Source organism: Cnephaeus nilssonii, assembly GCF_951640355.1.
Source record: "Cnephaeus nilssonii genome assembly, chromosome: 2".
In the NCBI taxonomy this organism is placed as follows: Eukaryota; Metazoa; Chordata; class Mammalia; order Chiroptera; family Vespertilionidae; genus Cnephaeus; species Cnephaeus nilssonii.
In genome coordinates, this window is record NC_137073.1 from 28,352,242 (window position 1) to 28,379,144 (window position 26,903).

The 26,903-nt window shown below is 48.2% G+C and overlaps 1 protein-coding gene across 1 annotated transcript; it reads right to left on the reverse strand.

Moving 5' to 3' along the window:
- Window positions 1-1,661: 1,661 nt before the first annotated feature.
- On the reverse strand, window positions 1,662-20,013 carry GUSB (glucuronidase beta). Its single transcript, XM_079799748.1, has 12 exons — window positions 19,764-20,013; window positions 18,125-18,310; window positions 17,635-17,816; window positions 17,368-17,510; window positions 16,485-16,672; window positions 15,524-15,676; window positions 15,124-15,302; window positions 14,899-15,045; window positions 10,018-10,102; window positions 8,252-8,428; window positions 5,608-5,743; window positions 1,662-3,976 (listed from the first exon to the last, which is right to left on the reverse strand). Exons 1-12 carry the CDS (start codon window positions 19,971-19,973, stop codon window positions 3,807-3,809), a joined length of 1,956 nt encoding a protein of 651 aa, XP_079655874.1. The 5' UTR covers window positions 19,974-20,013; the 3' UTR covers window positions 1,662-3,806.
- Window positions 20,014-26,903: the final 6,890 nt, after the last annotated feature.

Here is a 26,903-nt window from a genome sequence, read left to right on the forward strand (position 1 = left end):
ACGAGTCCTGATATTGAAGTGAACTGTACAATGAGGTCACGTCGCAGTGCTTCCAGTCCTACGAGCCGTTTACTGCTTCTCTTTTCCCAGCTACAGTGGCAATGGCTCAACGGTTAAGACTTCTGTGGTATATATAACACTGGTCGTGCTAAAGTTCCTGTCCCAATTTAAAATGTGGTGTTTTGTGTTTGTTTTTTGTTTTTTTGTTTTCTTATATTTTGTATCAGCAGAGTATAGTTAAAGCTTGTCTTGATATTGCCCTCTTGAAAATATTTGTCTTCAACTCAAAGAGAAAATGTAAAAATGTTCAGCCAGACCCTTCAAGTTTTTCCTTTGTTTTCCTAAGCCTGGGGGGAAACACCACTGTTTCAGTTGTATTTAAAAATGGCCACATTCCTATGATCCAGAACTACTAATCACCTTTTTCTCACTGAGCGATGAACATGTGCTGCCTGCACTGCAGCTCGTAATGCCGACGTCTCAGTAAGCAACAGGGCCCTGCTGGGTGCTATTGGGTACTTGTGCCCTGGAAGAGTGTGGGCTCCCGCTACATCCTCTACGTCACCCCGGAAGAGGGGGAAGAAAGATACCATGTTTTAAAATTCCAGTATTGTTAGGACTATTTTAAAATTACTAGCCACTGACATTGAAGAACAGATTAGGGAAAAAACTGAATTTCTGTTTTTGGCAGTAATTCCATGCTTCTTGATTTTTGAAATGATTTGTAAATGAAGTCTCTTATTAACTTGACAGTCACATCATTTGAAGAAATAGGAGAAGTTGTGGTTATATGATAGGGAAGCTAGGTGGTTTGGAGAACCTCATTTGTTGTTTCATTACAGCTAGTTGCTGTCAGTAAGGGTAAACTAAGTGAAATTACTCAGGTTTAACTAGCTGTGTGCCAGGAATTACTTTTACTTGATGTAAGTAGCCTCTCCTTAAACCCATCACTTTTAAAGAGGTGAAAGCAGTGACTATTTGCATTCTAAGCGACAAAGATCTTTTGGTACAAGAGATCTTTGGACCAACAAGGTAGGATAGAGGACCAAGACTATAGTGAAATTAAAATGATTTGTTGCCTTTAGTTTGCTTATATTTCCTTTTAAGACGATCAGCAAAAGTGCAAGGTTACCTTCAACAATTACTTCGTAACTTAGATTGGTATCTCTACCTGACACCAGGGAATGCTGACAGATCTTGAAAATCAGTATTAAACAGATGCCAACAAGAAACCCACTACCTTTTTTGGTAACCTATTTGGGAAGGAGCACCTAATATGCAAACACTGGAAAAATCTCTCGCTACTCAGACATGTTAGGCAGCACTTAGGACTCCTCATTTATGAGAACTACCCTTCAGTAAAACAAACGGGGTGTAGTGTGGTGGGAGCCCAGGCCAATTGGTTAAACATGTTTTTAACAAATTATCCCAGAAAAGATAAGATGTTTTCTTATAGAACTACCAAGCATGGCCGAAGTATGAGGTATATGATCTGTATAGTATGCCCCATCAAAAATATTACTAGTGCTTTAAACTCCAGAGTAAACATTCATTTAAAATGGAGTTCACTGGGCAGATATCCCCTTTAATATTAGATAGGAATATTCTTTATCAGAGATTTAGGACACAGTTTTGTTAACTGGTAAAAAAAAACACAAATGTAAATATGTAAGAATGTTTATTTGTTGCACATAACTTTTTTGGTATAAAATAAATGTAGAAGTTACCTGTGGAAGTTGTGCTGCTATCATTCTTATACTGCAGTATTACAGGTCAAAAAGAAGAGGAAACAAATCCACTCAAACTATTCTTAAAGTAACCTCATAACTGGAACCTCACATCTACAGGTATACTGAGTTGGTTTTTTTCTCTTAAATCATAGGTAACTTATAGAATACACAAGCAGAATTCTCAGAGATTCTAGTTCCTGGAATTTCTGTAGGTTTATAATTTATGTGGTTAAGAATGAAAAAGGTGTTACAGCCAAGTGGTAGTTCTTACTTTACCAAGTAAACGGGCTCTTTCCCAGATACTGTGGCTTCTCAGCTGGCGAGTGGTACCCTGACTCATTGGCAAGTTCCAAAAGCACAAAGAATGTATGAACCAACTTTTTTTCCACTGCTCTACTTTAGCTCACCTTGAATACTCCATTTTTACAGGTTTATAAAAGTCACATCTGCAAGAAAGATGAATCAATTTGGAATACGGTTTAGCCATATTTTATTGACTAGAACAAATGTGTTCTGTGCTAGACCCTTAGGACTTAAGAAATGGGCCTGACAGACACATCATTTGTGTTGATCACTGAAATGTTCTTTGTGAGGATACGTTCCCTCTACATGAAAGGCAGTGTGTGAGTTATAGTCTGAAAACCAGAACCATCTTTTCAAAACTTATCCGTTTCCTTTGACCCAATTTGGATATTCATTTCAGAAAACAGAAAATAAAGGATGACTAAAAGCCTCAAATGAGCTTTAAAACTGATTAGAAGTGATGGTGATAAGGCATCAAAAGTGAATGGGACACCTAGATTGGGAAAGATAAAAATACTTTGGTCCAAGAATTGAAGTATATTAAGAATTTACCTAAATGTAATGATTTGCCTGCAGGAAAACAAAAAATGGCATACCCTATCTGTAATTTGGAGGCATCCCTCGAATGAAAATAATGTTCTACCAGGTGTATGAGAAAGTGGACAATCTAAACAATAGGAATAACATGGGGAGAATTTGCAGTGAATGGCAGTGCTAAAGAGCAAAAGTAAAAGGGTAATGGTCTGTTTTGGCTTTTAGAAAACAAAAAGACTTGAAGATTAATTCATTATTTTGCCTTCATTTTTGTTAAGGACAGAAAAATCCCTGATAGGCAACAAATACCAGGTTTGCAATTTTATTCCTTTGGTACAAAACAGTGGAATACCAGGCTAGCAAAGCAGCCAGGCGTTCATTTATGATTAAACGATTTTTACTGAGAAGGCACTGTGCTGGGTACCATAACCCTACCATAACTAGGTGGGTATTTCTTCCACTGTAAATGATTGGAGAATTGGTACAAAGCTGTTTTATGTGTTAGCCTCTTGCCCCCATCTGAGCAGTCCTGGGGGAGGTCACCCCTGAAATTCCAGAGCCATATTTTCTACAGGGTGTTATATTTTGGGGGAAGAAAGATGGAGATCAAAGTTAGCCACCTTGCTAGTGTCCTTAAAAATAAAGCTACAACAGGATGGAGCAATGTCCCGGAAGAGCTGGTTTACCTCTGAGCTCCCTTCCAATTCTGACATTCCTCAACTCTTACCTGTGGCAACTAGTGTGAGTTTCATTATTTTAGCATATCACTTTCTGTAAATGTGTTAGGATTGCAGCTCATCTGTGGAGTTTTACAGGCTGGCCTGGTTTGGTACGTGAGCAGGGCGGCCCTAAGGCAGGGAGCTACTCCTACGAAGCAGTCTGTAACCAGCAACTCTGAACTTTTGTGAGTGTTGAAGCAAAAGTTTCTAAAAGTCTATACCCAGTTAAGGCTATGTAAACAGCTTGACACAAAAATAACTTCAGATGCTTTTCAGTGGTACAGATCATCATTCAATTTATGGAACGGTCACTTATGAGCCAACTCTTAATTCCCATACTACAAAATCCTTTATTTTCACTTCTAATGTTCCCTTCTAGCAAATGACTACAAAATCCAGACCAGAAACTCCTTTCTGCCACACATAGGCCAGGAGGCACTTTGTCGGCTGTAGCCACAGCCCTCACCTGGGAAGGAGGGAGGGGCTGACAGCTGGTGTCAGCCAAGAGGTAGTTCTTGCTTTACCAAGTAAAGGGGCTCTTTCCCAGATACTGTGGCTTCTCAGCTGGCGGGTGGTACCCAGTCTCGTTGGCAAGTTTCCAGTATCTCTCTCGTAAAAGGAACGCTGCACCTTTTGGTTGTCTCTGGCGAGTGAAGATCCCCTTTTTATTTCCTAGTACTCTCACCGGTGCTGAAAACAAGCGAGAGATGTTTCAGATGACTCCAGTGGGCCAAGCTGGAGCCCAGCTGGGCACTAAGAAATAGCCTTATAGTTTAGGGTTTGGTCTGATGTGGCCACTTAATGGGTTAAAGACTTACTACTGTTTCCCCCAAAATACCTTAGCTCCCTGGTGTCAATTTTTCATCCGTTAGGGGAAACTATCCAAAATGGTTTATCTTTTACTTGCAAACTAAGGTCTAAAACATTAAGGTACCCAGATGCCTGGTAACTGGAGGGAGCGAGATGAAAAGTGGGAGCCAGAGTCCTGACCAGCCTAAGTGCCTAGGTGGGACCTCCTAGCAGATGTCCACGTCCTCCCGGCGCCTTCCAGCGGGGCTGCCCCTCCTGGTGGCTGGTCTGCCAGAGCTGAAGCTGGGTAGGGAGCGGAGCTGGCTACAGCCAGTCGCGGCTGAGCTCTCAGCACACCTCCTCTCCACCCCTTGTGAAACCACAATTTCCATAAAACCAAAGTAGATCTTTCCCACCAAGAAGTTCAGACAACAGGGATTTCTTCCACAGTAAGCAAATGGCAGGCACTGTACCAAGTACTTCATCAAATGAATCCCTACATCAACCTGCAAGGTGGTGGGCTCTGTCCCACTGTACAGGCTCATGAAACTAGGTAACTTGTCCAAGGCCACAAAGCTAACGCGCACCACACAAAGCCGGGGCACCTGCTCAGGAAGCCAGACTGCCATGCAGGGTATTTCCAGAAGCCGTTCTTCTCATTAGCCAAGCAGAGTAGAGGCTCACGCTCTCATTCTTCTGTTTAACTCTTTCCATTCTAACTTTTAATTAAACTTTAACCTTCCAAAGACTTGTCTTTCCCCTTAAGTAATGCACTGTAATTCCTACTACTACTAAACCCTTCCCCACCCCCCCAAATTGCCATCCTAAGTTTATGGTCTGGAGCAGCCCTATCTATCCCACTTGAGAAAGGAATATGTATTCTCCTGGAAGACGTTTGAACACTCCCACACTCAAAATGCTTGGACATGCCCGGCCAGCATGGCTCAATGGTTGAGCATTGACCTATGAACCAGGAGGTCACAGTTCAATTCCCAGTCAGGGCACATGCCAGTTGTGGGCTCAATCCCAGAGTGGGGTGTGCAGGAGGCAGCTGACTGATGATTCACTTTTATCACTGATGTTCCTATCCCTCTCTCCCTCTCCCTTCCTCTCTGAAATCAATAAAAATATATATTTTTTAAAAATGAGTGGACCCTTCCCTGTGTTTGGCAAACCTGCCTCGTACAAGTGAATATCTTACATTTCTCAGGCTTTGTACCGTACTCCGGAATAATGAGTGTATTCCACAATGCCCACTTTTTCCTCGGACTGTTATGAAATAGACATGGCAAGTTAGCCATTCTGCCTCAAGAGAGTAGGCTCTCCCATTTGCTTTTTCACTGTAAAATGGGGAAGCAAGCAAGCGATTATTGCTTGCTAAAGGCAACTTACTTTTCCTACGAGACCTACATTGATTAGATCCACTTTCCCCCTCTCCTTTTCAGTGTTCCGACCACCAAAAGGCCTGAACTGAGAGGCAGACCAGAAAAAATTAAGAATCAGTACATTCCATAAACCAAGTTATCACTTACATTGGTCAGTCATAAAATCGGCAAAATTCCAGATGAGCTCTCCAACCACATATTCTTTGCGTTTTTGATCCAGAACCAAATGATACTGCTGGAGCAGACTTTTCTGGTACTCCTCGCTGAACATCAGAGGTGGATCCTGGAATTCAAGGCAAAGAGAGAACTTAAGAATCAGAACTGGCAGAATTGTAAATGTCAGATAAAAATAAAGATCCATGTGATAAGGACCAAAATATCTGTCCTCAGGGTGGGCCGCTGGCAGTGTAGACAGCCAGGGTATGACAAGCCCAGAGTAAAAAAAGATTTAAAAAAACACCTTAATCAGTAATCACTTTATTTATCAATATGATTTGATACTTGCTTTATCTTTTCCATCTCTATTCACCAGCTGAACTACACTGGAAGTAAAAATGTCTGACTAATTTAAAGCTCAAGTCTTCAGCAGCTGCCACTGTATAACTAGTGTGACTCAGATTTACTCACCTCAGACTCACCTTTATCTGGTCTGAGTAAGTAGTTGCTGTTTAGCACATTCATCCATTCAAAAAATAATCATTTAGTATGTGCTTATATGGCAGGTGTTGGAGATGAAGTGATAAGGAAGAAAGATAAGTGGCCCCGCCCTCACAGGCTTTCCAATCCAGCAAGAAAGACACGGGGAAATGTAACCAGGTGAGGAGGGAGAGCAAAGGAGCCGGGGATGTTTGGCTGAAGGAGCTAATGGACTCAGGGGCCACAGAAAACTCCCGAGGAACATTAAGCCAGACCTGCCAGGTGAGAAGGCCACGTCACCAACCCATCCAACCTTGGTGAAGAGCTGTGTGTCCTGTACTAAGACAGATCTTTCAGATGTTCCTGGGTCTAAGCTTTCATCTCATGGGAACCTGGGGCGGTGGGGGGTCAAGGAGGGGCTCTAGCGTTAGATGCTGAGGGATGCGGAATCCAGTCATTTGTGAGAACAAAGCCCTGTTGGCTTTGCTTTTCTTTTCCAGTGAGAAGGATTAAAATGCTGTATAAGAAGCACTGAAAATACAACTGTACAATTGAGGCACAGTTTTGTTTCAGGTCCGAAGTTGAATTTGAGGGCAGGGCAAGATGTAGATTTTCTTACTTTGCTTTAATGGAAATAACCTTGCATTGTCTACTACTAGTCACATGTGGCTATTTAAATTTAAAACTAAATTAAACCAAATCAACTCGGGCAAATTAGTCACATTTCAGGTCCTCAAAGGCCAGGTGTGGCTATCTATGGCTGCCCTTGGGGGCAGTGCAGATACAGAACACTTCCATCGCTGCGAAGGTTCTAGCAGACAGTGCTAACCTAGGCTCTCTCAGAGTTTCCTAAAAATTCAGAGTTGGCACCTTTTCAGAGAGGGAGAACAAATATGCATAGACACTGTCTTCATGAGCTACTTCCCTCCTTTGCCAGTTTGCAGAAGTGGCATTCTGTGTAAGCAAGATGAATTTAAGAGTGTGAACAGAATAATACAGTTCATATGGGTAGCTGTTTGACATACCAAGAATCAGCCTACTAAGGATTGTGTGGCAACAAAGAATCCCAATAGCTGTGATGGGAGTGTGAGGTGGCTGGGGTGGAGAGGAAGGGTTGGCTATGGTTCAAGAATCCCCATGAAAAAAAGTCCCCACAAGATGCCAGAAGCCAATCCCAGCATGTCAGCAGGGCTCAATCATCTGGGAATGGCTAAAGGCATTTCCCCAAACCTGAAAAGGATACATAAATTGATTGCTTGCTACCAGACAGCTCAGGGCATCTTAATCTGCATGTTATTGCCTCCTCCTGGCCAAACACCTGAACAGCCAAAGGCAATTCCTCAAGCTGACAATGGATTCTGTACCTAACCCTACCCTTTGATGTGTATATCTCCACCTTGCTTTAGGACAAATTGTGTTAACAAATAGCAAGGGGTCCTGAGACAAGGAGAACTAAGACTCATCTGGCACACCAAATGCCTTCCAAAATTATGTTTCATCTCTGGACTCTAATTTATGCACAGCGCCTTCTCCAGATTACAGAACCCTTCTAGATGTTGGATCAAGACCACCTGCAACAAGACAGCAGCATATCTCTGGTGAGGAAATGGACAAAACAATGAGAAAAGAGCTAGTGATTAAAACTTGCTCCAAGATTTCATGCATTCCCTTAACAAACATTGTTTAGCACCCATGGTGTGCTGACCACTGCTTAGTGCTGGCAAAGCAACAATTAATAGGGTTCAGTCTCCCTCCTAGAACTCACAGTCTGGTCAAGGCAGAGCCAGAGAAATAATGATGGTGCACAGTGAGAGACAGCAAGACGGAAACCAGAGCGGAGTTTCCTCTGCCTGGCAGATGGGGTAAAGGTCACCAAAGAGGGACCACTGGTTGATGATTGTGATGCTAACAAGGGCATTCCAGGCAGAAGGAGGCCAATAGCTTTAAAGAGACTTCCTCTGAGGACCAAGTAAGGGGAGGCCTTCATGATAGGCAGCGTGCATGTGGAGGGGCAGGCTGGGTGAAACTGAAGAACTGCAGGAAGGTTGTCAGGACAGGTGAGGGCGGGGAAGGAGGTAAATTTCTAACCTGGGGCAATGAGTGACATCACTGCCCAAGATAGAGAAGAAGGAACAGAATATTCTGCATTACTTACGTGGTGAAACCCTGTGATGGCGTCCGCCCCATACTCGCTCTGAATAATCGGCTTCTGATAGGTCTCGTACCAGTTCTCAAACTGGGTGGCCAGCTGCAGCTGAATCACCTCCAGGTGCCCGAAGTCATGATACCAGGAGAAGTAGCTGTTCACACAGATGACATCCACGTATGGTGCCTAGGACAAGAGCATGAAAGCTTGTCCCTGCACCAGAAGATGGTGGAAGTCAGGACTCTTCTACTCAGGGGCCATTCTGACAGAGCAGGTGAAAAGGGGACACGGAAAATGATCTAGATGCTTACATGTGTAGTCAAGGAGTGACCCGAATGGACAAGTCTACACTCCTGGACGGACGCTCCTGACCTGGCTAAGGTTCTGGCAAGGGCTGAGGCTGAGGGAGCTGCCCTCAGTGGAAGCCCAGGGCCCATCCAACCAGATTCTGTTCCTCTCTAGCTAGTGAACTGGATTCTGTTCCTCTCTAGCTATGCTCCTGTCACTAGTCCTCCCCCATCTGGCCCTGGAGAAATATTCCCAACTGAGATGCAGTTTCCCCATACTGTTTCTGAGCTTGTACTGTGGGCCCTAAAGTGGTTGGAAGATTCCCTCCTAGCAGGGTAGCCAAGATGATGGAGCGAAACAGCCTGGAGTCTAACCAATGTAGAGCTCAGGAGTTGGCAGCAAAGACTAGACAGCCCAACATTGAGTCTCTAATGCCAGGCTCGCCTCCAGACCATGCACCGGGACTGGTATGGCCTGTCTTTCCCAAGTGACCACAGTCTCTTTCCAAACTGTGGTGGGAAATGCAGAGGAAGAGGAAGCTGGGGGCACCTCTGGGTGGACACATGTACATGATCACACATCCTGCCAGGTGAGTCTGGCAGCCTGAGGAGGCCCTGCTGGTGCTTCACCATCTTTATGCTTCTCTGAAGGGGGTTGTCTCGACAGATGGCAGAGGAGCGCCAGGGCTACGAGCTTCTTTCCATTTGGTGATCACAATTTATATTTCTGTAGTGTTTTCTCATCCATTCTTTCTTTAGATGATTTCTCTTTCTGTGGCACTTCCCTCCTAAGTACTGCCTTCAGTTCCCAGGGGAGCATTTTCTTTGTGCCCCTGTTTTTCAGCTTCCAGTGCAATTGAACGCATTGTTTCTGAAGGGCTGCTGTGCCCAGGCATAGGAGGAGGGCACAGTGAGGGAGGCTGTTGGGCCAGCCAGCTTTGGGATCCTGCACTTCGATCCTCAATCTCAATGGTTCCCAAAGCTGGCTGATGACCGGAGTCACTGCAGAGCTTTTTACAACTCAGATTCCCACCCTGGACTGACTCAATCAGAATCTCAACATCCAGACACCTTAGTGGTTCTGATGATCAGCCAGGTTTGAGAAACAATGGACAATGATGACTTTAGGCTCCCTTAAAACTTTGTCATTGTATGAGCACAGTACACTGAGGTGCATAGAATTAAACTGAGGCACCTAGAATCTGAAATGAGAACAAATTAAATCTCCGTGTGCCCAGCCTCCTTGGACTTAGGAAGCCACACTGCCCAGTGAATGGCAGGTAGTTATCTTTGACCTACAGCCCGTCTATGAAAATGCTGGACTGGCGGTTCATGGTTCTTCCCCTCACGTGGCCCAGGAGCCCCCCTCCCACCTCGAGGATTCTGCTTTACAAGGTGCTCCCCTAATGACCTGGGCCCCACATCAGGAGGAAGGACTAGAGGACAGGACAGAGGAAATGAGAGGTGTGGGGAACCCCCCAGGCTCACCCCGAGGTCTGCGTCATACTTGGAGTTGGTCACAAAGGTCACAGGCCGGGAGGGGTCCAAGGCTTTGGTGTGAGCAATCAGCGTCCTGTCGTGGAGGGCAGAAGACAGGGCTGCTGTCAACTGGAAGGGGCTGTCAGCCACCTCTCAACCCCTCCCTCTCATCCCCTCCCCCAAATCCACTGCTCCCCTCCTTCCTCTAAGTGTATTTTAGGTATGCAAACACGTTCCTCTATCCGAGATCATGTTCCCTGACATCATTCCTTCTCCCTCCCCAAATCCGAGCTTCCCCTCCTCCAAAGAGGCCACCTCGCAGGCAGAGCTGGGTCCTTGGGCTGGGCACTGCCAAAAACTTGGTTCTGAATCTCTGAAAAAGCTCTTGACAACAGGATTGGATGTGGTGTTGATTAGAATGGCTGTTAATTTAACAAATAATTAGGGAGTGGTGCTAGGTAGCAGGGTGTGTGCTGTGTGCAGGGCACTCACTACACACTTCACAGCTGTGCCATAGCTTTGTGGAGCAGTGGGAGCTGAGGCACTTGCAGGTGTGAGAAATTGCAGCTGCAAGTGGTAAGAGGGTTCTAGGAGACGATCCCAGGGCACATAACTGACAGGGGGAGTCAGTGTGGCCTCTCTGAAGAAATGGCATCAATGCTGAATCGCATTAACCGAGGAGGGATGGCAAGAAGAGGCTTGCTTCCCAACAGAGGAACCTGTCAGAGGTCTCCCAGGGCAGGTCACCTGCACTCACTGTTTAAGCCTATGCTCCTCTGCTCCTTCCTCACAGCTGTTCTTTCCTTTACACCCTCTCCCCATAATTGCTTTTCTCATTCGAAGGCTGTGGTTTCCACAGGCCAGAACTGTACCCCTTACCCTCAAGCCTCAAATCCACACTCTGAAACGGCCTGTTTGTCACCTGGGAAGGTTCAAAGCCTAGCTGAGCTCCTCCAGCCCAGGCAGCTCTACCCACACCCTGCCCCATCCTTCATCCTCCAAAAATCATGCATCTCCCTCTTCCCAACTCCCAAAAAAGCCCATCTGGAACTTCAGGCACCTGTTCCTGGGAGCCTATCTTTTCACCCTAACAAGAAAAATTCTGTCCACCAGCCCTGGCTCAACACACTACGGGACCCCATGCACTCTGGGGCTGTGTGTTCAGAGCTGTAGGTCATTTTGCCCAGGTGGGTCACTCCTCAGAGCCTTCTACAGATGTGGCTCAGCTGAGAGCACTCCAGGAAACTGGCATGCAGTGTGCCTCAGGGAGTGTTTTGCTAGCCTCTTGCAGCAAGTGAAATGATTTTCCTCTGCAGGCAAAGTTATAACGGGCAGGACTGTAAGAAAGAGAAGGAACCCAAGTCCTGGCACTAGCACCAGCCTGCCTTGCTTCACAGCTGGGCCTTGCCTGGGCACTTCACAAGCCCAATATAAGTAGCAACCATCTACAGATCTCTCTGTAGCTCCTGCCAGGTGGCCCCAGGCAGTGGCTGACTTTGCACCTCCTGGGAAGCTCCAGAGCCAGTGCACCAGGTGAACAGCTTCAGGTTATACCAGATTACAATTCTACACATCCACATGCGACACACTCAAGGGGCAGACTCAGTGAGCACCAAAGCCCCACTGAAGCAAGTCCTGCTTCATAGGGAAATCTGCACAGCTGCTCTTTCACTGTAGTCATAGCTGGTCTTCACAGCCAATTGGGCTGGAGGTCAAGTCCTCCCAGTGATACCAATAGCAATCAGGGCACACCCAGAGTGCCCAGCTCAGGTGACTGGGGAGGCTGACCCACTGGGCCCTACAGGACACCTACTACACAAGGCCACCCTACAAATTCCAGGAGACATACCAGCTCTACCTAATACATAGAAACAAACACAGGGAAGCAGCCAAATAAACATGTCACAAATGAAAGAAATGGAAGCAAGCAAACTACTGGATATAGAGTTCAAAACCATGGCTTTAAGGTTACTCAAGGATCTTAATGAGACCTTCAAGGGATTCAAAGAATGCTTCAAGGGACTTAGTGAGACTTTTAAGTATCTTAGTGAGAACGTTGAAGATATGAAAAAGGACCGGTCAGAAGTTAAGCCTACACTACTGAAATAAAGAATAATTTACAGGGATTCAACAGTAGAGGATTCTGAGAATCAAATCAATGATTTGGAATATGAGGAAGCCAAAAAACACCCAATCAAAAGAACAGAAGAAAAAAATCCAAAAATATGAAAATAGTGTAAGGAGCCTCTGGGATGATGTCAAGCGTACCAACATTTGCATTATGGGAGTGCCAGGAGAAGAGAGAGGGGAAGATATTGAAAACCTATTTGAAGAAATAAGGACAGAAAACTTCCCCAACCTGGTGAAAGAAATAGACTTACAAGTCCAGGAAGCACCGAGAACCCCAAATAAGAGGAACCCAGAGGCCCATACCAAGACACATCATAATTAAAATGCTAAAGACAAAGAGAGAATCTTAAAAGCAGCAAGAGAAAAGTAGTTACCTACCTACAAGGGAGCACCCATACAAATGTCAACTGATTTCTCAACAGAAACTTTGCAGGCCAGAAGGGAGTGGCAAGAAATATTCAAAGCGATGAATAGCTACAACCAAGTGATGAATAGCAAGGAGCTACTCTATACAGCAAAGCTATCCTATATAATAAAAGCCTAATATGCTAAGTGTCCAGTCGTCCATCCGTCCGACCAATCAAAGTGTAATATGCTAATGATATGCTAAGGCTGCTCAACCGCTCACTATGACCTGCACTGACCACCAGGGGGCAGACACTCTGACTGGTAGGTTAGCTTGCTGCTGGGATCCAGCTGATAGAGACTGAGCGAGACAGGTCGGACATGCCCTGGAGCCCTCCCGTGGTCCCTCCCCTGCTTGCCAACTTCCCGTGTCCCTCCTCGGCTTTGATCGTGCACCGGTGGGGGTCCCTCGGCCTGGCCTGCACTCTCTTGCAATCTGGGACTCCTTGGGGGATGTCGGAGAGCCAGTTTTGGCCTGATCCCGCAGTCCAGGCCAAGGGACCCCCTGGTGCACAAATTCATGCACCGGGACTCTAGTCATTTAGAACTGAAGGTCAGATAAAGAGCTTCACATACAAGAAAAAGGTAAATGAGTTCATCATCCACCAAACCAGTTTTACGTGAAATGTTGAAGGGTATTCTTTATGAAAAGGAAGAAGAAGAGATAAAAAATATGAACAATCAAATGGCAATAAATACATATCTATCAACAATTTAATCTAAAAGTAAAAATAAATGAACAAGAAATCTAATGAACAAAATAAACTGGTGAATAAAACAGAATCAGAGGCATGGAAACATGGAACAAACTGACAAATCTCAGAGGGAAGCTGGGGGGGAAGGGGGAGGAAATTAGCCAAAGATCTTACATTACCTATGGACACAGACAATAGGGCGGTGAAGGTCTGGGGTGGGGGGGGAACCGGGTGGAAGGTGACAATGGGAAAAACGGAGGACATCTATAATACCCTCAACAATAAAGATTAAAAAAAAGAGAGAGAGAACCAAGGATCACAGGGAAAGGGGGATCCCTCCCACTGTGGAAACACTGCCCCCAAGTGGTGTTTCTTTCCATTGCAATGCAGGGAGAGGGGAGCAGGGAGGGAGGAGCTACTGGAACCATGAACTTTAGATGGCCTGGTCCTATCCAAATGTAACTTTAGAATACTTAGACGTTGAAAAGCCTGTTTATAATTATGTGGGCAGATAAGCTGGTTTTATGAAGCCTAGCTCCACTTTACAGATGAACCCAAGCATCACAAAGTTTTTTTATGGAGTTTTTTTTTTTTTAATATATTTTTATTGATTTTTTACAGAGAGGAAGGGAGATAGAGTTAGAAACATCGATGAGAAACATCGATCAGCTGCCTTTTGCACGCCCCCTACTGGGGATGTGCCCACAACCAAGGTACGTGCCCTTGACCGGAATCGAACCTGGGACCTTTCAGTCCACAGGCTGATGCTCTATCCACTGAGCCAAACCAGTTTCGGCTTTTTTTGGAGTTTTAACACATACTAAGATTCCCAGGAATGGACACACCATTAAAGGTGAGGGTACATTAGCCCTAGCCTGTTTGGCTCAGTGGACAGCGTTGGCCTATGGACTGAAGGGTCCGCGGTTCGATTCCGGTCAAGGTCACATGCCCGGGGTTGCGGGCTCGATCCCCAGTGTGGGGCGTGCAGGAGGCAGCCAATCAGTGATTCTCTCTCATCATTGATGTTTCTATTTCTCCCTTCCTCTCAGAAATCAATAAATATATATATATTTTTTTTTAAAGTGAGAGAAGATTATACTTGGTTTCGTGTGGAACTTTACCTAGAGTGGTTCACCATTTTGGAAATGCGTGGCACTGAGGGAACTGCTCGGGGTACCAGTGCCGACATGGCACCACTGCTGTGAGCTTTTGGAGTTTGCTTTCAGGGGATTCTGCATCTAGGAGTAAGCATCTGACCCCTTCACTGGTCTTCTGGGGAGTCAGGCCCAGGTATTCATGTATTATTTTATAAATGACTCTCCTTGATATCACAGTTAGCCATGCCACTATTTTTTTTCTTTTAACTTAGAGTTATATGTATAAGTAGGTGAAGTTACCTCTGGATTTCATTTCAGGTGTGAAAAGCAGACTCTTGGTCTCACTGGGTTGAAATTACAACAGGTGGGTAGGGATCTGGTCCCCTGAACTGAGCAAGCCTGGATGCACTCAAGTCTGGGCTGGGAGCTGGATGCTGGCTCCCCTACAGCACACACCCACCTCAGGGAGACCTCAGCTCTCCAATGGCCGGCGGCCAAGGCTGAGCGGGGCCAAAGGCAGGGTCACTTCCCTGACCCAGGCCAGGGCAGAAGAGGGCACTCACTTGAAGTAGTAACCTGCAGGTTCCAGGGAGGAAGCGGGCTCGTTGGCCACAGACCACATCACGACAGCTGGGTGATTCTTGTCCCTGCGCACCAGCTCCTCCATCACCTCAAGGTGGTGCTGCAGAGACTGGTTGTTGTAGCTCTGGCTACGGGTGGGGAGAAAAGGGAGTGTGTCATCACCTGCCACGGTGGCAGGCTGGGCAGCATGGGCAGTGGGCACTCACCTCAGCACGATGCCCACGCCAGGGCTCTCATCAATGACCACGATCCCATACTGGTCACAGAGCTGCATCACCTCCTCCGCATAGGGGTAGTGGCTGGTACGGAAGGCGTTGGCACCAAGCCAGAGAAGCAAGTTGAAGTCCTTCATCAGCAGTGGCCAGTCGAAGCCCTTCCCTCGGATCTAGAGGACAGCAACCTAGAGTGACCCCTGCCTCCTGTCCCTGATGCACTTCCTTCTAGAGCTGCACCCATCAGCCCTTCACCCAGCCAAGCACGGACCCCATCAGGCAGCAGTTTTGAGCAGTTTGCTTAACTGCTCTGAGCTGCCCTCAACCACTGCGGGGGCGTGGGGAAGGTAAAGATGAGGAACAGCCCCACAGGGACCCAGGAGCCCCAACTCACGTCTGCGTCCTCATGCTTGTTGACCCCATGGAAATAGAAAGGTTTCCCGTTAATGAGGAACTGGTTCTTTGTGACAGCCACAGTGCGGATCCCCACGGGGAGCGAGTAGAAGTCAGACATGTACCCAGCTGCCGTCTGTACAGTCAGCCTCACCTATGAAAGCCAAGCCCTGGAGTGAGGCATCCTTAATGGCCCGAGTCCCACACAGCCGCCCAGCAGCAGAACGGCCCCGTGAAAACCACAGCAGCCCACCTCTGGGACACAAGCAGAGAGATTGAGAAATTACAGGCTTCTGCCACTAGCAAGGAAGAACCATTCCCCACCCTTCCTGCCGGAAGCCAGTTCCAGCATGTCAGCAGGGCTGAATCATCTGGAGATGGCTGAGTGCATTTCCCCAAACCTGAAAAGGATGATTGCTTGCTGCCACACAGCTCAGGGCATCTTAATCTACATGTTATTGTCTCCTCATGGCCAAACACCTGAACAGAGGAGGTAGTTTCACCAATCTGACAATGGATTCTGTGAACTAAACCCTGGCCTTTGATGTGTATATCTACCTTGCCTTAGGTCAAATTGTGTTAATAAATAGCAAGGGGTCCTGAGACAAAGAGAACTTGGTTTCTTTAGCTGAGCTCCTCTGACTCCCCATGATGCCTTTCAAAATTATGTTTTGTCTCTGAACTCTTATTTAATTTACGCACAGCACCTTCTCCAGATTTCTGAATCCTTCTAGATTCTGGATCAAGACCACCGGCACCTGCCCCTCAAGCCTGCTCTTCAAATCTGGGCTGTCCCACCAAGGGTTGAAAAAACTCGGGCTGAGAATGCTTCAGTCCAATTGACTAGGAATCTCAGAGGCCCATGCCTGCCTGTCCATCTATCCAATCACCTGCTAAAGCCAGGTAAGGTTGCTGAAAGGGGGCAAAAGGCCTCCCACAGCCCCAGTCTTAACCACCATTACCTCCAATGAGTACAGGTAGGCAGGGTGCTCATGCATCAGGTATGGCCACCAGAGGTGGGCATTGGGCACCTGCAGCTGGCCGTGGCCTCCAGTCCCCCGGGCCACAATATTGCCTTCCTCATCCTGAAGATATACTTCCAGCTGGAAGTGTTCACTGCCCTGGATGGAAATCTGGTAATGCACCAGCCCTGTGGGAGACAAGAGATCAGAAAAGAGAGAAGGAAGGATGTGACCTGGGTCACACAGAGGAGAGGACCCTGAGGCCACCACTGAGGAGTCCACTTAGGCCCTGAGACCCCAGCCAACAACTGTTTGTTTGTTTGTTTATTTATTTATTTATTTATAATATATTTTATTGATTTTTTACAGAGAGGAAGAGAGAGGGATAGAGAGTTAGAAACATCGATGAGAGAGAAACATCAATCAGCTGCCTCTTGCACACCCCCTACTGGGGATGTGCCCAAAACCAAGGTACATGCCCTTGACCGGAATCGAACCTGGGACCCTTGAGTCCGCAGGCCGACCCTCTATCCACTGAGCCAAACCAGTTTTGGCTGTTTATTTTTTGAGCTTGACCTGCAGTGAGGAGACTGAGGGCAGCACAGTGGGGAAGGGACATGGGATCCCCATGTAGCCTGAGTGATGTGATTTTAGGCAAGCCCATTTCTCATTGGGCTTTATTTCCTCATAAAATGAGGTCAGGCCAGATGGTATTTCAGAAGCCCTTCCCAGCTTACACAGGCTGGATTTTAGCTCCTTAGGTAAATGGGACCCTGTGAGGGTTAAGAAATGCTGGAAGAGTCTTTCTCCTGCAGCATCTTTCAACACTGGGAACAGAGCCACGTTGGGCCTGGGGGAGGGAAGATCCTGCCGGAGCCCTCACCAGTGCTTTGGTCCACGCTGGTGGTGACGTCGATGTCATCGATGTAGGTGGTGGGCGTGGTATAGAGGATCACCGGCCGGTGCAGTCCCGCGTAGTTGAAGAAGTCAAAGTTTGTGTTCTGGACAAAGTAACTGTTGGGGTACCTAGAGAGGGAGGACAGTGGCCAACTGGGGTCTTGCCCTGAGGCCTTCACCTCACTTCTGCTAAGGCAGGTGGGAAGACCATGGGCAGGGTGGGGACCGGAATGGGGGAGCAGGTTCTGCTCACTTGGAGGTATCGGTCTTGTAGACGATGGTCCCTGGCGGCAGGGTGTGGGGGGTGAGTGTGTTGTTGATGGCGATGGTAATGCGGCAGGAGGACAGGGGCCCACTCTGGACCAGCTTGCTGATGTCAACCTCGAACGGAAGATGGCCCCCCTCATGCTCTGCCACATGGACCCCATTCACCCACTGCAGGCACAGGAAAATACGGGGAGGGGGCCAGAGCATGAGGAAGGGCCACTGCCATCTCAGGTACCCCCTCACACAGAGGTGCCCTGCCAGCCTCTACCCGCCTCACCAGCCCGATGGGAGGAATGGAGCTCCAATGGAGATGAGACAATCCTCCCCAGTGTGGGGCATGAGCGTTTCCCCCCCACCCCCCTCCCAGAAGGCAGGCTGTCGGGCGACAGCTGGGAGCCAGGCACCCCAAGGAAGACCCATGCGTGCTCAGCAGCCGCACCTGCCCACTCGCCCTGCCTGCTGCTCGCCGTACTGACCACAATGGCATAGTAGTGGGCGCTGCCAATCCTCAGCACCACTCTTGTGTTCAGGTCCTGGGTCCATCGCTGGGGCAGGGTTGCCTCTCGTTCATACCACACCCAGCCGACAAAGCCACGCAGCTGCCCATCCTGGCCCACATCATTGAAGCTGGAGGGAACAGGCATGTCCAGGGTGGGACCCGACTGGGGAAAGAAGGGCCAGGATCAGGTCCAGACCACCTGGGAATCTAAGACCAGGGCCCAGGCAGGCCCCTTCCTAGAGGCCAGGTTCCCCTGCAACCTTGTCTTCAGGAAGGCTTCGCCAGACCCTGGAAGTCTAGGCCACCTCGCCATGGTGATTCTTTGCCAGCAACTGACCAATGTCTTTTATGGAGCTCATTTAATTCTCACAACTCCGTGATGTAGACACGAGTCACTCACTCACTCAATGGACAGTGTAGGGAACACCTGCAATGTTGTTCTGGGCACCAGGAATAGAACGGTGAGCAGGCCTCTGCCGGCAGGTGGTCAGCTCTCTGAAGAGCGTGCTGACAGGGGCAGGGGACTGTCTTAGGAGTCAGAGAAGGCCCTTTGGGGCCAGGGCCAAGGGATACTGCCTCAGTACAACCTGGCAGAATTGGGTGAGCCTGAGCCCGCCCGGCAGGGAATCCCGTGAACACCTCGGGTCCAAGGCAAGGCAGGAGTGAGGCAGAGAGCTCAGTGAGCCCGGACACAGCCTGGCTTTGCTAAGGACAGCTTGTATGTGGGAGGTGGGACCTCTAAGGGGGGGATTTCCTCTGTCCTTCACAGCTCTATCCCCAGGGTCTGACACAAGCTCTGGAACCGGATACATCCTGGCTGCATGGATGGATAACTGGCAGATGAGGGATCGCCTGCTAGGATGGTTTATGTCCAAGGACTGGTGGGGCCAGTTCTTTCTCAAGGCCACCAGCACCAGGGTCTCCAGCACCAGGGTCTCCAGCACCAGGACCACAACGCGGCCTGAATGAAAGGAGGACCGGCAGAGCCCAGAGACTAAGAGGAAGATAATCGACTGGCCGCCCCAGGAGGAAGGCTGGACATGCAGAGGCTGCTTTGCTGGGGAAACTGTGAGTGGGGCACATGCCTGGCACCCAGCACCCCTCCACCGCCACTTCCTTTTTTCCTCCCCTGCTGAATGCTGGGCAGCAACCCCCCAAATAGGATCTGGGAGAGGCTAGCGGTGCAGGCACACAGGCCCGTCCCAGCCCACTTGTGGCCGACCCGACTCCAGGCAGAGGGGAGACCTGGGTGGGGTCCCTGGCTGGACCTCTACCTGAACCTGGGACCCACGGTCCTGCCTGCCGGGGCAGAGCTGGTCCCGAGGTGTCCAACGCCTGCCCGCCCTCCTCCCGCTGCCCGCCCTCCTCGGCCCACCCCTCTGACCGGGCTCGACCAGGGCCCTTCCCCCGCCCCGGGAGGGTGGGCGCCCGCCCCACAGACTTTCGGTTCCGGTCCGCCCTCCGCTGGTCAGCTCCTTCCGCGACCGCAGAGCGCCCCCCCCCCCTGCCCACGCCTCCAAGCCGGTTACACTGCACCCCTCCGGGCCCGCACCCAGGCCCCCACCGGGCTCCCCGGGACTCCCCGCCCAGGCCCAGCCCGCCGCCCGGTCCCGCACCTCCCGCAGCGGCGTCCGGTACCACTGCTGCTCGAAGCCCTGGCGCCGGTTTTCGGAGAAGTCGGCGCGGAACTTCCAGAGGCCGCCGAGCTCCTTGCGCTCCCGCGACGCGCTCTCCCGGGGGTACAGCATCCCGCCCCGCAGCGCCAGCGCGCAGCCCCAGAGCAGCGGGCCGAGCGCGGCCCAGGCCCCCGCCGCCCGCCGCGCCATGGCTGCCGCGCGCCCGCCGGCCGCTCTCTGGTCACTGGGGGCCGCCGCGTGGGAGGCGGGACCGGGGCGGGGCCGGGGCGGGGCCGGGGCGGGGCCGGGGCCACGGGTCCCGCTTGAAGCCTCCGGCGCGATTTTGGTGGCTTCAGGCGGTGCCCGGCCTGGAGGAGACCGACTTTCATTTTCTGAACCCCCACTACTTCTGATATTTCTCCCAGCTACAATCCTCTTTTCTCCATCCCCACTTACCCTAAACTTGCTCCTCAACGATCCTTTCCTCGGGGCTGCATTACTGTCCGATGAGCGTGTAGTGAGGACAGTGCTGCTGACGCCTAAACAACACACGTGCCTCCCTGGCTCTCTGCTTTCCCGGGGTGCAATATTTGGAAAAAATCAACAATAAACTTGCTCCTTTACCAGACGGAGCTGCACTTCTCCCCTCCCTATTTGTTTCTGAATGGAGCTGTCCTCTCCTGGTTTTTCAGCCTGGAAGCCACTCTTCCACCGATGCCCTGCAGCTCCCTGGGTCACCCGCCTCCCCATAGCTTTTCTTCTGGAGCAAGTCCACCTCTGCCTCCCCTTTTCTCTTCCTCACTGGCCAGCACCCGTCTATCCTGGGGAATCTTCTCCTCCCCGGCCCCCAAGCCTGCCCTGGGAATGAGATCGATGTCCTCTTTGTTGCTCCCAAATACAGGTACACAAACTCTGTCTCTTCTCAGGGCTCACCTGCCAGTAACCCTGCGGGAGAAAGGGGAAACCAAGCTAACAGATATGGGGAAGTTACCAAGTTCCGACTCTCACAGGAACTGGTCTACAGCTCGGCCTTTATTTTGAGCCTTTCCTCCAAGTATCTGTCAGAGGCCTTGCCTGAGCTAGCCCCTACCACCTCCAGTGAACAGTTTGAAAATCTGAAGTGGCCTGGGGGGACTAATTCTTCCCGGACCTGGGATAAGCCCCCCCAGGGCATTTCCTCCTGTCTGCATAGTGCGAACTCCAGCGTTTTTCCATCTTCATTCTAGTTTATCTCACTGAGGCAATTGACACAGGATCTCTTAAAACTCAGCAACATCCCAATAAAGCCCATGAGGAGACCTATGCTTCCTGACTGCCCTGCACCCCACCTGTGGGATTCCCGAGGGCTGGGAAGAGGACCACGCAGGAAGTACCTGAGAGAGACCCTGAGACTCCATCCAGAGTGACAGGCAGGGGACTAGGGGAGGAGGGCAAACTCTTGTGTGTAGAGCTGACTTGAGTGAAGCATTCTTCCTCAATCATTCCCTCCGGGACCAATGTGAGTTCCCTGCAGAGGTAGATTAATCCTAAAGCTAAACTTTTAAGCGTTAGGGCCCCTCACTCACCAGAGCTTCTTCTAAGGCCCTAGGAGAGGTGCCAGGAAATGTGCACATGGTGTCGTGGGTACCTCTGGCGTCCTATGCCCCACGTCCCCAGCAACCTCTGATTTCAGCCAGAGCTGAGCTCCCTGGAAGCTCAGGCTCAGCCCCTGCTAACAGCATCCCATCCCAGCAGGCTCTACATTGCTAAATCCCGCTTCTCCAGTGGAGGTGAGAAGTGGGGGGTGAAATGGGTATTAATAACCTGGATACACCTCATCCAAAGGGACACAGGAACCATCGGAGGAATGGCACCTCTGGGAAGACATGTACGGTCAAGGTGTGACCTTGATAATGCACTTTGATATTAGCTAGTCCTTCTCCGTTTTACTCTTCCTGCTACCATATTCCTGGGATCACTTCCTGTGTCTAAAGGGTCTTTGTCTTAGGCTCTGCATTCGAGAGAACCCAACTGGAAGCATCTCTAGAAAGTCACCCCTGAGAATGAGATTCTGGAACTAGTCGACCTTCCAGTTAGTCACCAACAAGGACCTGATTGTCGGGTTAGTAAGTACACGTATGGGGTGATGGTTCCTGGGGTGCTGTCGAATTATAATTACTAAGACTGCTTATTACCTGTTGTGAATTGAGATAAGATACAGGTGGAAGGGAAAACACTCGGTTGTGCAATATAACTTGAATGAAATGCGGGTAAAGGTAATTATAAGGAATTTGGAGTTAGCCAGTTTTGCTATGTGCCCAGAGAACCTTGAAGAAAAAGAATCACAGGCTCCATTCAGCCAACTAACAGTATCAGGCACAGTGTCTAAGCAGAAGCCTCTTTGGAACTGGTGTTATTTTCTGTATTTTTTTTTAATAGATTTTTATTGATTTCAGAGAGGAAGGGAGAGGGAAAGAGATAGAAACATCAATGATGAGAGAGAATTATTGATCGGCCTGGGGATTGAGCCCGCAACCCTGGGCATATGCCCTTGACCAGAATCGAACCTGGGACCCTTCAGTCTGCAGGCTGATGCTCTATCCACTGAGCCAAACCGGCCAGGGCTGTCTGTTTTTTAAAAAAGGACATTTATTGCATGACTAGTCATTGAAATCGTTAAGATGAACTGGGTGCTGCAACAGCTGCCCCCGGGTTTAGGTGTTGTTCTTGTTCCTGTGGGAAATCCATGCCTGAATCTGTGGTGTACAATTTTTAGGTGCCTTATTTGACCAGTCCCAGTGGCATTTCATCTCTAGCCTTGGCACTCATAAGGTAGTAGGAAAATCAAAAGCCTGGGGGAGTGTTGAAATGAACAACCAAATCAAAGGTTATACTTTCTCTTCTGCTTGGCAGGGTAGCACTTTGGCCCAGGGAGCCTTCTGAAGGGGGTAGGTCTCAGAGCCACAGCGGCGGGACAACACAGGTGTCGTATTGCAATGCTATCTGAATGGTGATGTTCCCTATCTTCTCTCACTTCTGCGGCCAAAGCCAAAGAGCTCCTTGGCGCTGTTTAAAGAGATTCATATCCTGCAGTTGCAGGAGGACATGTTGAAAATTGGGCCAAGTACTTAACCATAAGGTGCCAGTGCCGCTGGAGTTGGGGATCTGGGAACTGGGATGTGGACATTTGGATGGTTCTACCTGAAATTTTTGAACTCCCAGATTTACCTGAATCCTCTGATCTGCTAAAGAAGCTCTACCTCCTTGGAAGTAGCCCCCTTTTGACAGAAACCACAGGTGAAGATGTCACCTGAGGGGCTGACTCACAAAGATGTCCTCCTCCAGATCCAAACTCGCCTCCTCAACTCTCCTCCAGATTAAAAACTGGGCCAGGACTCAGCACAGCATGCACAGGGAACTGCAGGACCTCGTCTGAGGAAAGAGCTGACTCAATGAAAGAACTGCAGCGTCTGGGCAGCCTGCACTGACAGAAAGGGGGAAACATGTGAAGGAGCGGATTGAGTATGTCAGACCAGGCTGGGGAACAGAGAGGTGGGTAAGACGTTCATTGTCATGGGGTGGGGTAACCTAAATGTCCTGGGAAGGATATTTAGAATCAATCATATTACACACCTGGAAGTTTCCTCAACTCTCTTTTTTTAAAATGTTCAATTACAGTTGACATACATTACTATATTAGTTTCAGGTGTACACCCACTGATTAGACATTGTAATACTGTGATCATCCTGATAAATCTCACACGCATTTGATACCATACATAGTTATTAGAATCGTATTGGCTATATTCCCCTTGCTGTACTTTACTCCCCCTGACTATTCTGTGACAATAAATTTGTACTTCTTAATCCCTTCACTTTTTACATCCATCTCCCAATACCCCCTCCCATCTGGCAGTCATCAAAATATTCTCCATAACTATGAGTCTGTTTCTGTTCTGCTTGTTCTTTTATTTTGTTTTTTAGATTCAATTGTTGATAGATATGTATTGTCATTTTATTGTTAATATTTCTTATCTTTTCTTCTTTTTTTAACCATTTTTGCTTTTATTTATTTATTTTTAGAGAGAGTAGAAGGGAGGGAGGGAGGGAGAGAGAGAGAGAGAGAGAGAGAGAGAGAGAAACATTAATTTGTTTTCCCACCTATCCATGCATTCATTGGTTGATTCCTGCTGTCCCAAGATCAGGGATCGAACCCACAACTTTGGTGTATCAGATCGGCACTCCAACCAACTGAACTACCTGACCAGGGCCTTCTTCTTCTTCTAAAAATGACACTTTAGCATTCCATATACTGGTTTGATGGTGATGAACTCCTTTGGCTTATTTATTTATTTATTTATTTATTTATTTACTTATTTATTTGGTCTGGGAAGCTCTTTATCTGTCCTTTGATTCTAATGGTAGCTTTGCTGGATAGAGTAATCTTGGTTGTTGGTCCTGTCTTTTCATCACTTTGAATATTTATTACCAATCCCTTTTGGCCTGCAATGTTTCTTTTGAGAAATCAGCTGACAGTCTTATGGACACTCCCTTGTGGGTAACTATCTGCTTTTCTCTTGCTTGGCGAATGTATACACCTAAGTACCTACCACTATTACCAAAATACTAAAGAATTTTCCCAATATTTTGGGCAGTTCCCTCCTGAACCTTACCAGTCAATCCTACCCTCACTCCTGACCCCAGGCAACCACTGTTCTGCTTTGTATCACTATAGATTAGATTTGGCTTGTCTGGAGTTTCCTGAATAGAATGATATAGGACACTTTTTTGTGTCCAGTTTCTTTCTTTCTTTTTAAATATTTTTATTGATTTCAGAGAGGAAGGGAAAGGGAGAGAGAGATAGAAACATCAATGATGAGAGAAAATCATTGATCGGCTGCTTCCTGCACACCCTCCACCAGGGATCAAGCCCGCAACCCGGGCTTGTGCCCTTGACCAAATCGAACCTGGGACGCTTCACAGATATTTGGTTGAAGTGTAAAATGTTTCCACCTGGCTATAAAGCAAGTCGTATTTTGGGCTGAAGAAACTCCAAGGAGGTAGTTGCTAGGGAGATGAAGTCGGGCATTACTACGTGACGTCATTACCCGGCGTCCACAGCCACCATTTCTGGGCTGGGCTGGGCTGTGGGCCACATTTTGCACCATGGGGTCTCTGCAGCATCAACTACAATTTGGTGGTGGGGCCTGTGTCCCACTGGGGAGAAGCTGAGTGTTGCTTTGTGGGCGCCAGATCCGCGGTGCCATTTCACTGTAAATGGCCAGTGCCCGTCATGGCAGCTCCTGTGTTGAGCGTCTGCCCCCCTGGTGGTCAGTGTGCATCATAGCGGATGGTCGGATGGTGGGACACTTAGCATATTAGCCTTTTATATATAGAGATTTGAAGGATGGAGTCACTATGCTGCTATTTGACTCTAAATAAGTGTGTATAGAAACCAGGTTCTATGAGAAGTAACCTCACAAAGTGATCTGACCATAAATTCCTAACTAACTAGGTCATGGTGGGTAGTCACACCCCAGGCATGTAACTTTTAATAAAAGGTTCATCTTTGCCTTAAGCAAGCCCTGTCCATTGTTTTTGTGCATGTAGGTTAACACACCTTTGAAATAAGTATAACCACCCTCAAGAGAGAACATAAATGTTAATTATCCTGTCATCCAATCCCCTTCTTGCCTTCTTCCACCTTCATGTAATTTTCCTTACATTCCATCCTTAATTTCAAATGCATAGAAGAAACTGCAAAACTGTCATTCTCTGGAGCTTTTGGGATCTTGCTTCCTGGCAATTGTCATCGTTTTGGTTTAAATTCTCTGCAGGTTTGGACCTTCTTATGTCAATATAAATCTGTCTTAAGCTATTTTTCTGTATACCTTCCCCATCCCTCAGGGGGTTTCTAAATGGTGCACCTGCTCCTCTGGCCCAGAAATACTTTCCCAGCCTTGTCTTGGAGGCTGCCATGCTTTCTCCTGTTCTCTGAGCCATCTTTCTAAGCTTAGTTCAGATGCCAGCTCTTTTGTTTCCTCAGTCAGAATGAACCTCTCCCTTCTCCATCCTCCTGGTTCAGCAGCTGCTACTACATTTGTAGCAGGGGCCTGAGCTGGAGTCCTGGCTGCCTGGCCTGAGCCAACCTGTGACTCTCTGGCATCAGATCCACTACCTTGTTCTCTAACCACAATGACATGGGCCCTCACCCCACAGGGTATCACTTGGGTAAAGGTGATCTGGGGCATGTGGGTGCACCAATTGGATTTCTACTGCTTGATGACAATAATAACAGTAGCCCACATTAGCTGGCATCTACAGCTCCAAAAGAGTATACAAATGGAGTTATTCTTTCTCTGCTACAGATGAAGAAACTTAGAGAGGTGGAGTGACTTGCCCAGGGTAACACATGCAAAACTACATTTACTATTGTTGATGGCACATCACTTCTTCCCCCAGATTGCCCTGCATTGAAAGGACCTTCTGATGTCTAGGACGGGAAATAATAGACTATGCTCCCCCTGCTGGAGGGATGCAGCAACACACAATGTCCCTGCAAAGATGGGAGGGTTAATGCCTTGAGCAACACAAGCAAGTCACAGGATGCTCAGCTGATCGGAAGACGAGTTTAGACTTCCTTTTACACTTTTCCCCAATAGATAAATGTTACTGCATTTTTAAAATATGACAAGTAGGTTTTGAGAGTCATCTAGCATCTTCTTTGTAGCTAGACAACTCTTAGATCTTATACATGGGCTCGCTGATTGATTTCTTCTTCAGAGACATAGATAACATCTAACATTTTTATGATATCCTTGGTGTTTAACTGCTGTGGCTTGCTGAATCTAAGCAGCTGAGTTTGATACAAGTTCAATGCCACTAACTTTCTGGGCGGGAGATATTGAACGAGCAATGCTTGGCCCCATATGAACACTACAGGTAGATAACCCTCCCACCCTCCCCCGATAGATTTTTTTTTATATACAAAAATTATCAGATTTCAACAAAAGCCCCACTCTCCTGAACAGAGACATTGATAGGGAAGTGAGCATTTACTGACCTCATCCTGTCACGGAGGCCCAGTGGAGCACCCTCAACCATGTGCCTTGACTACAGACTGTGTGAACTATGGCCAGTTTCTTTCTCTTCCCCAGTTTG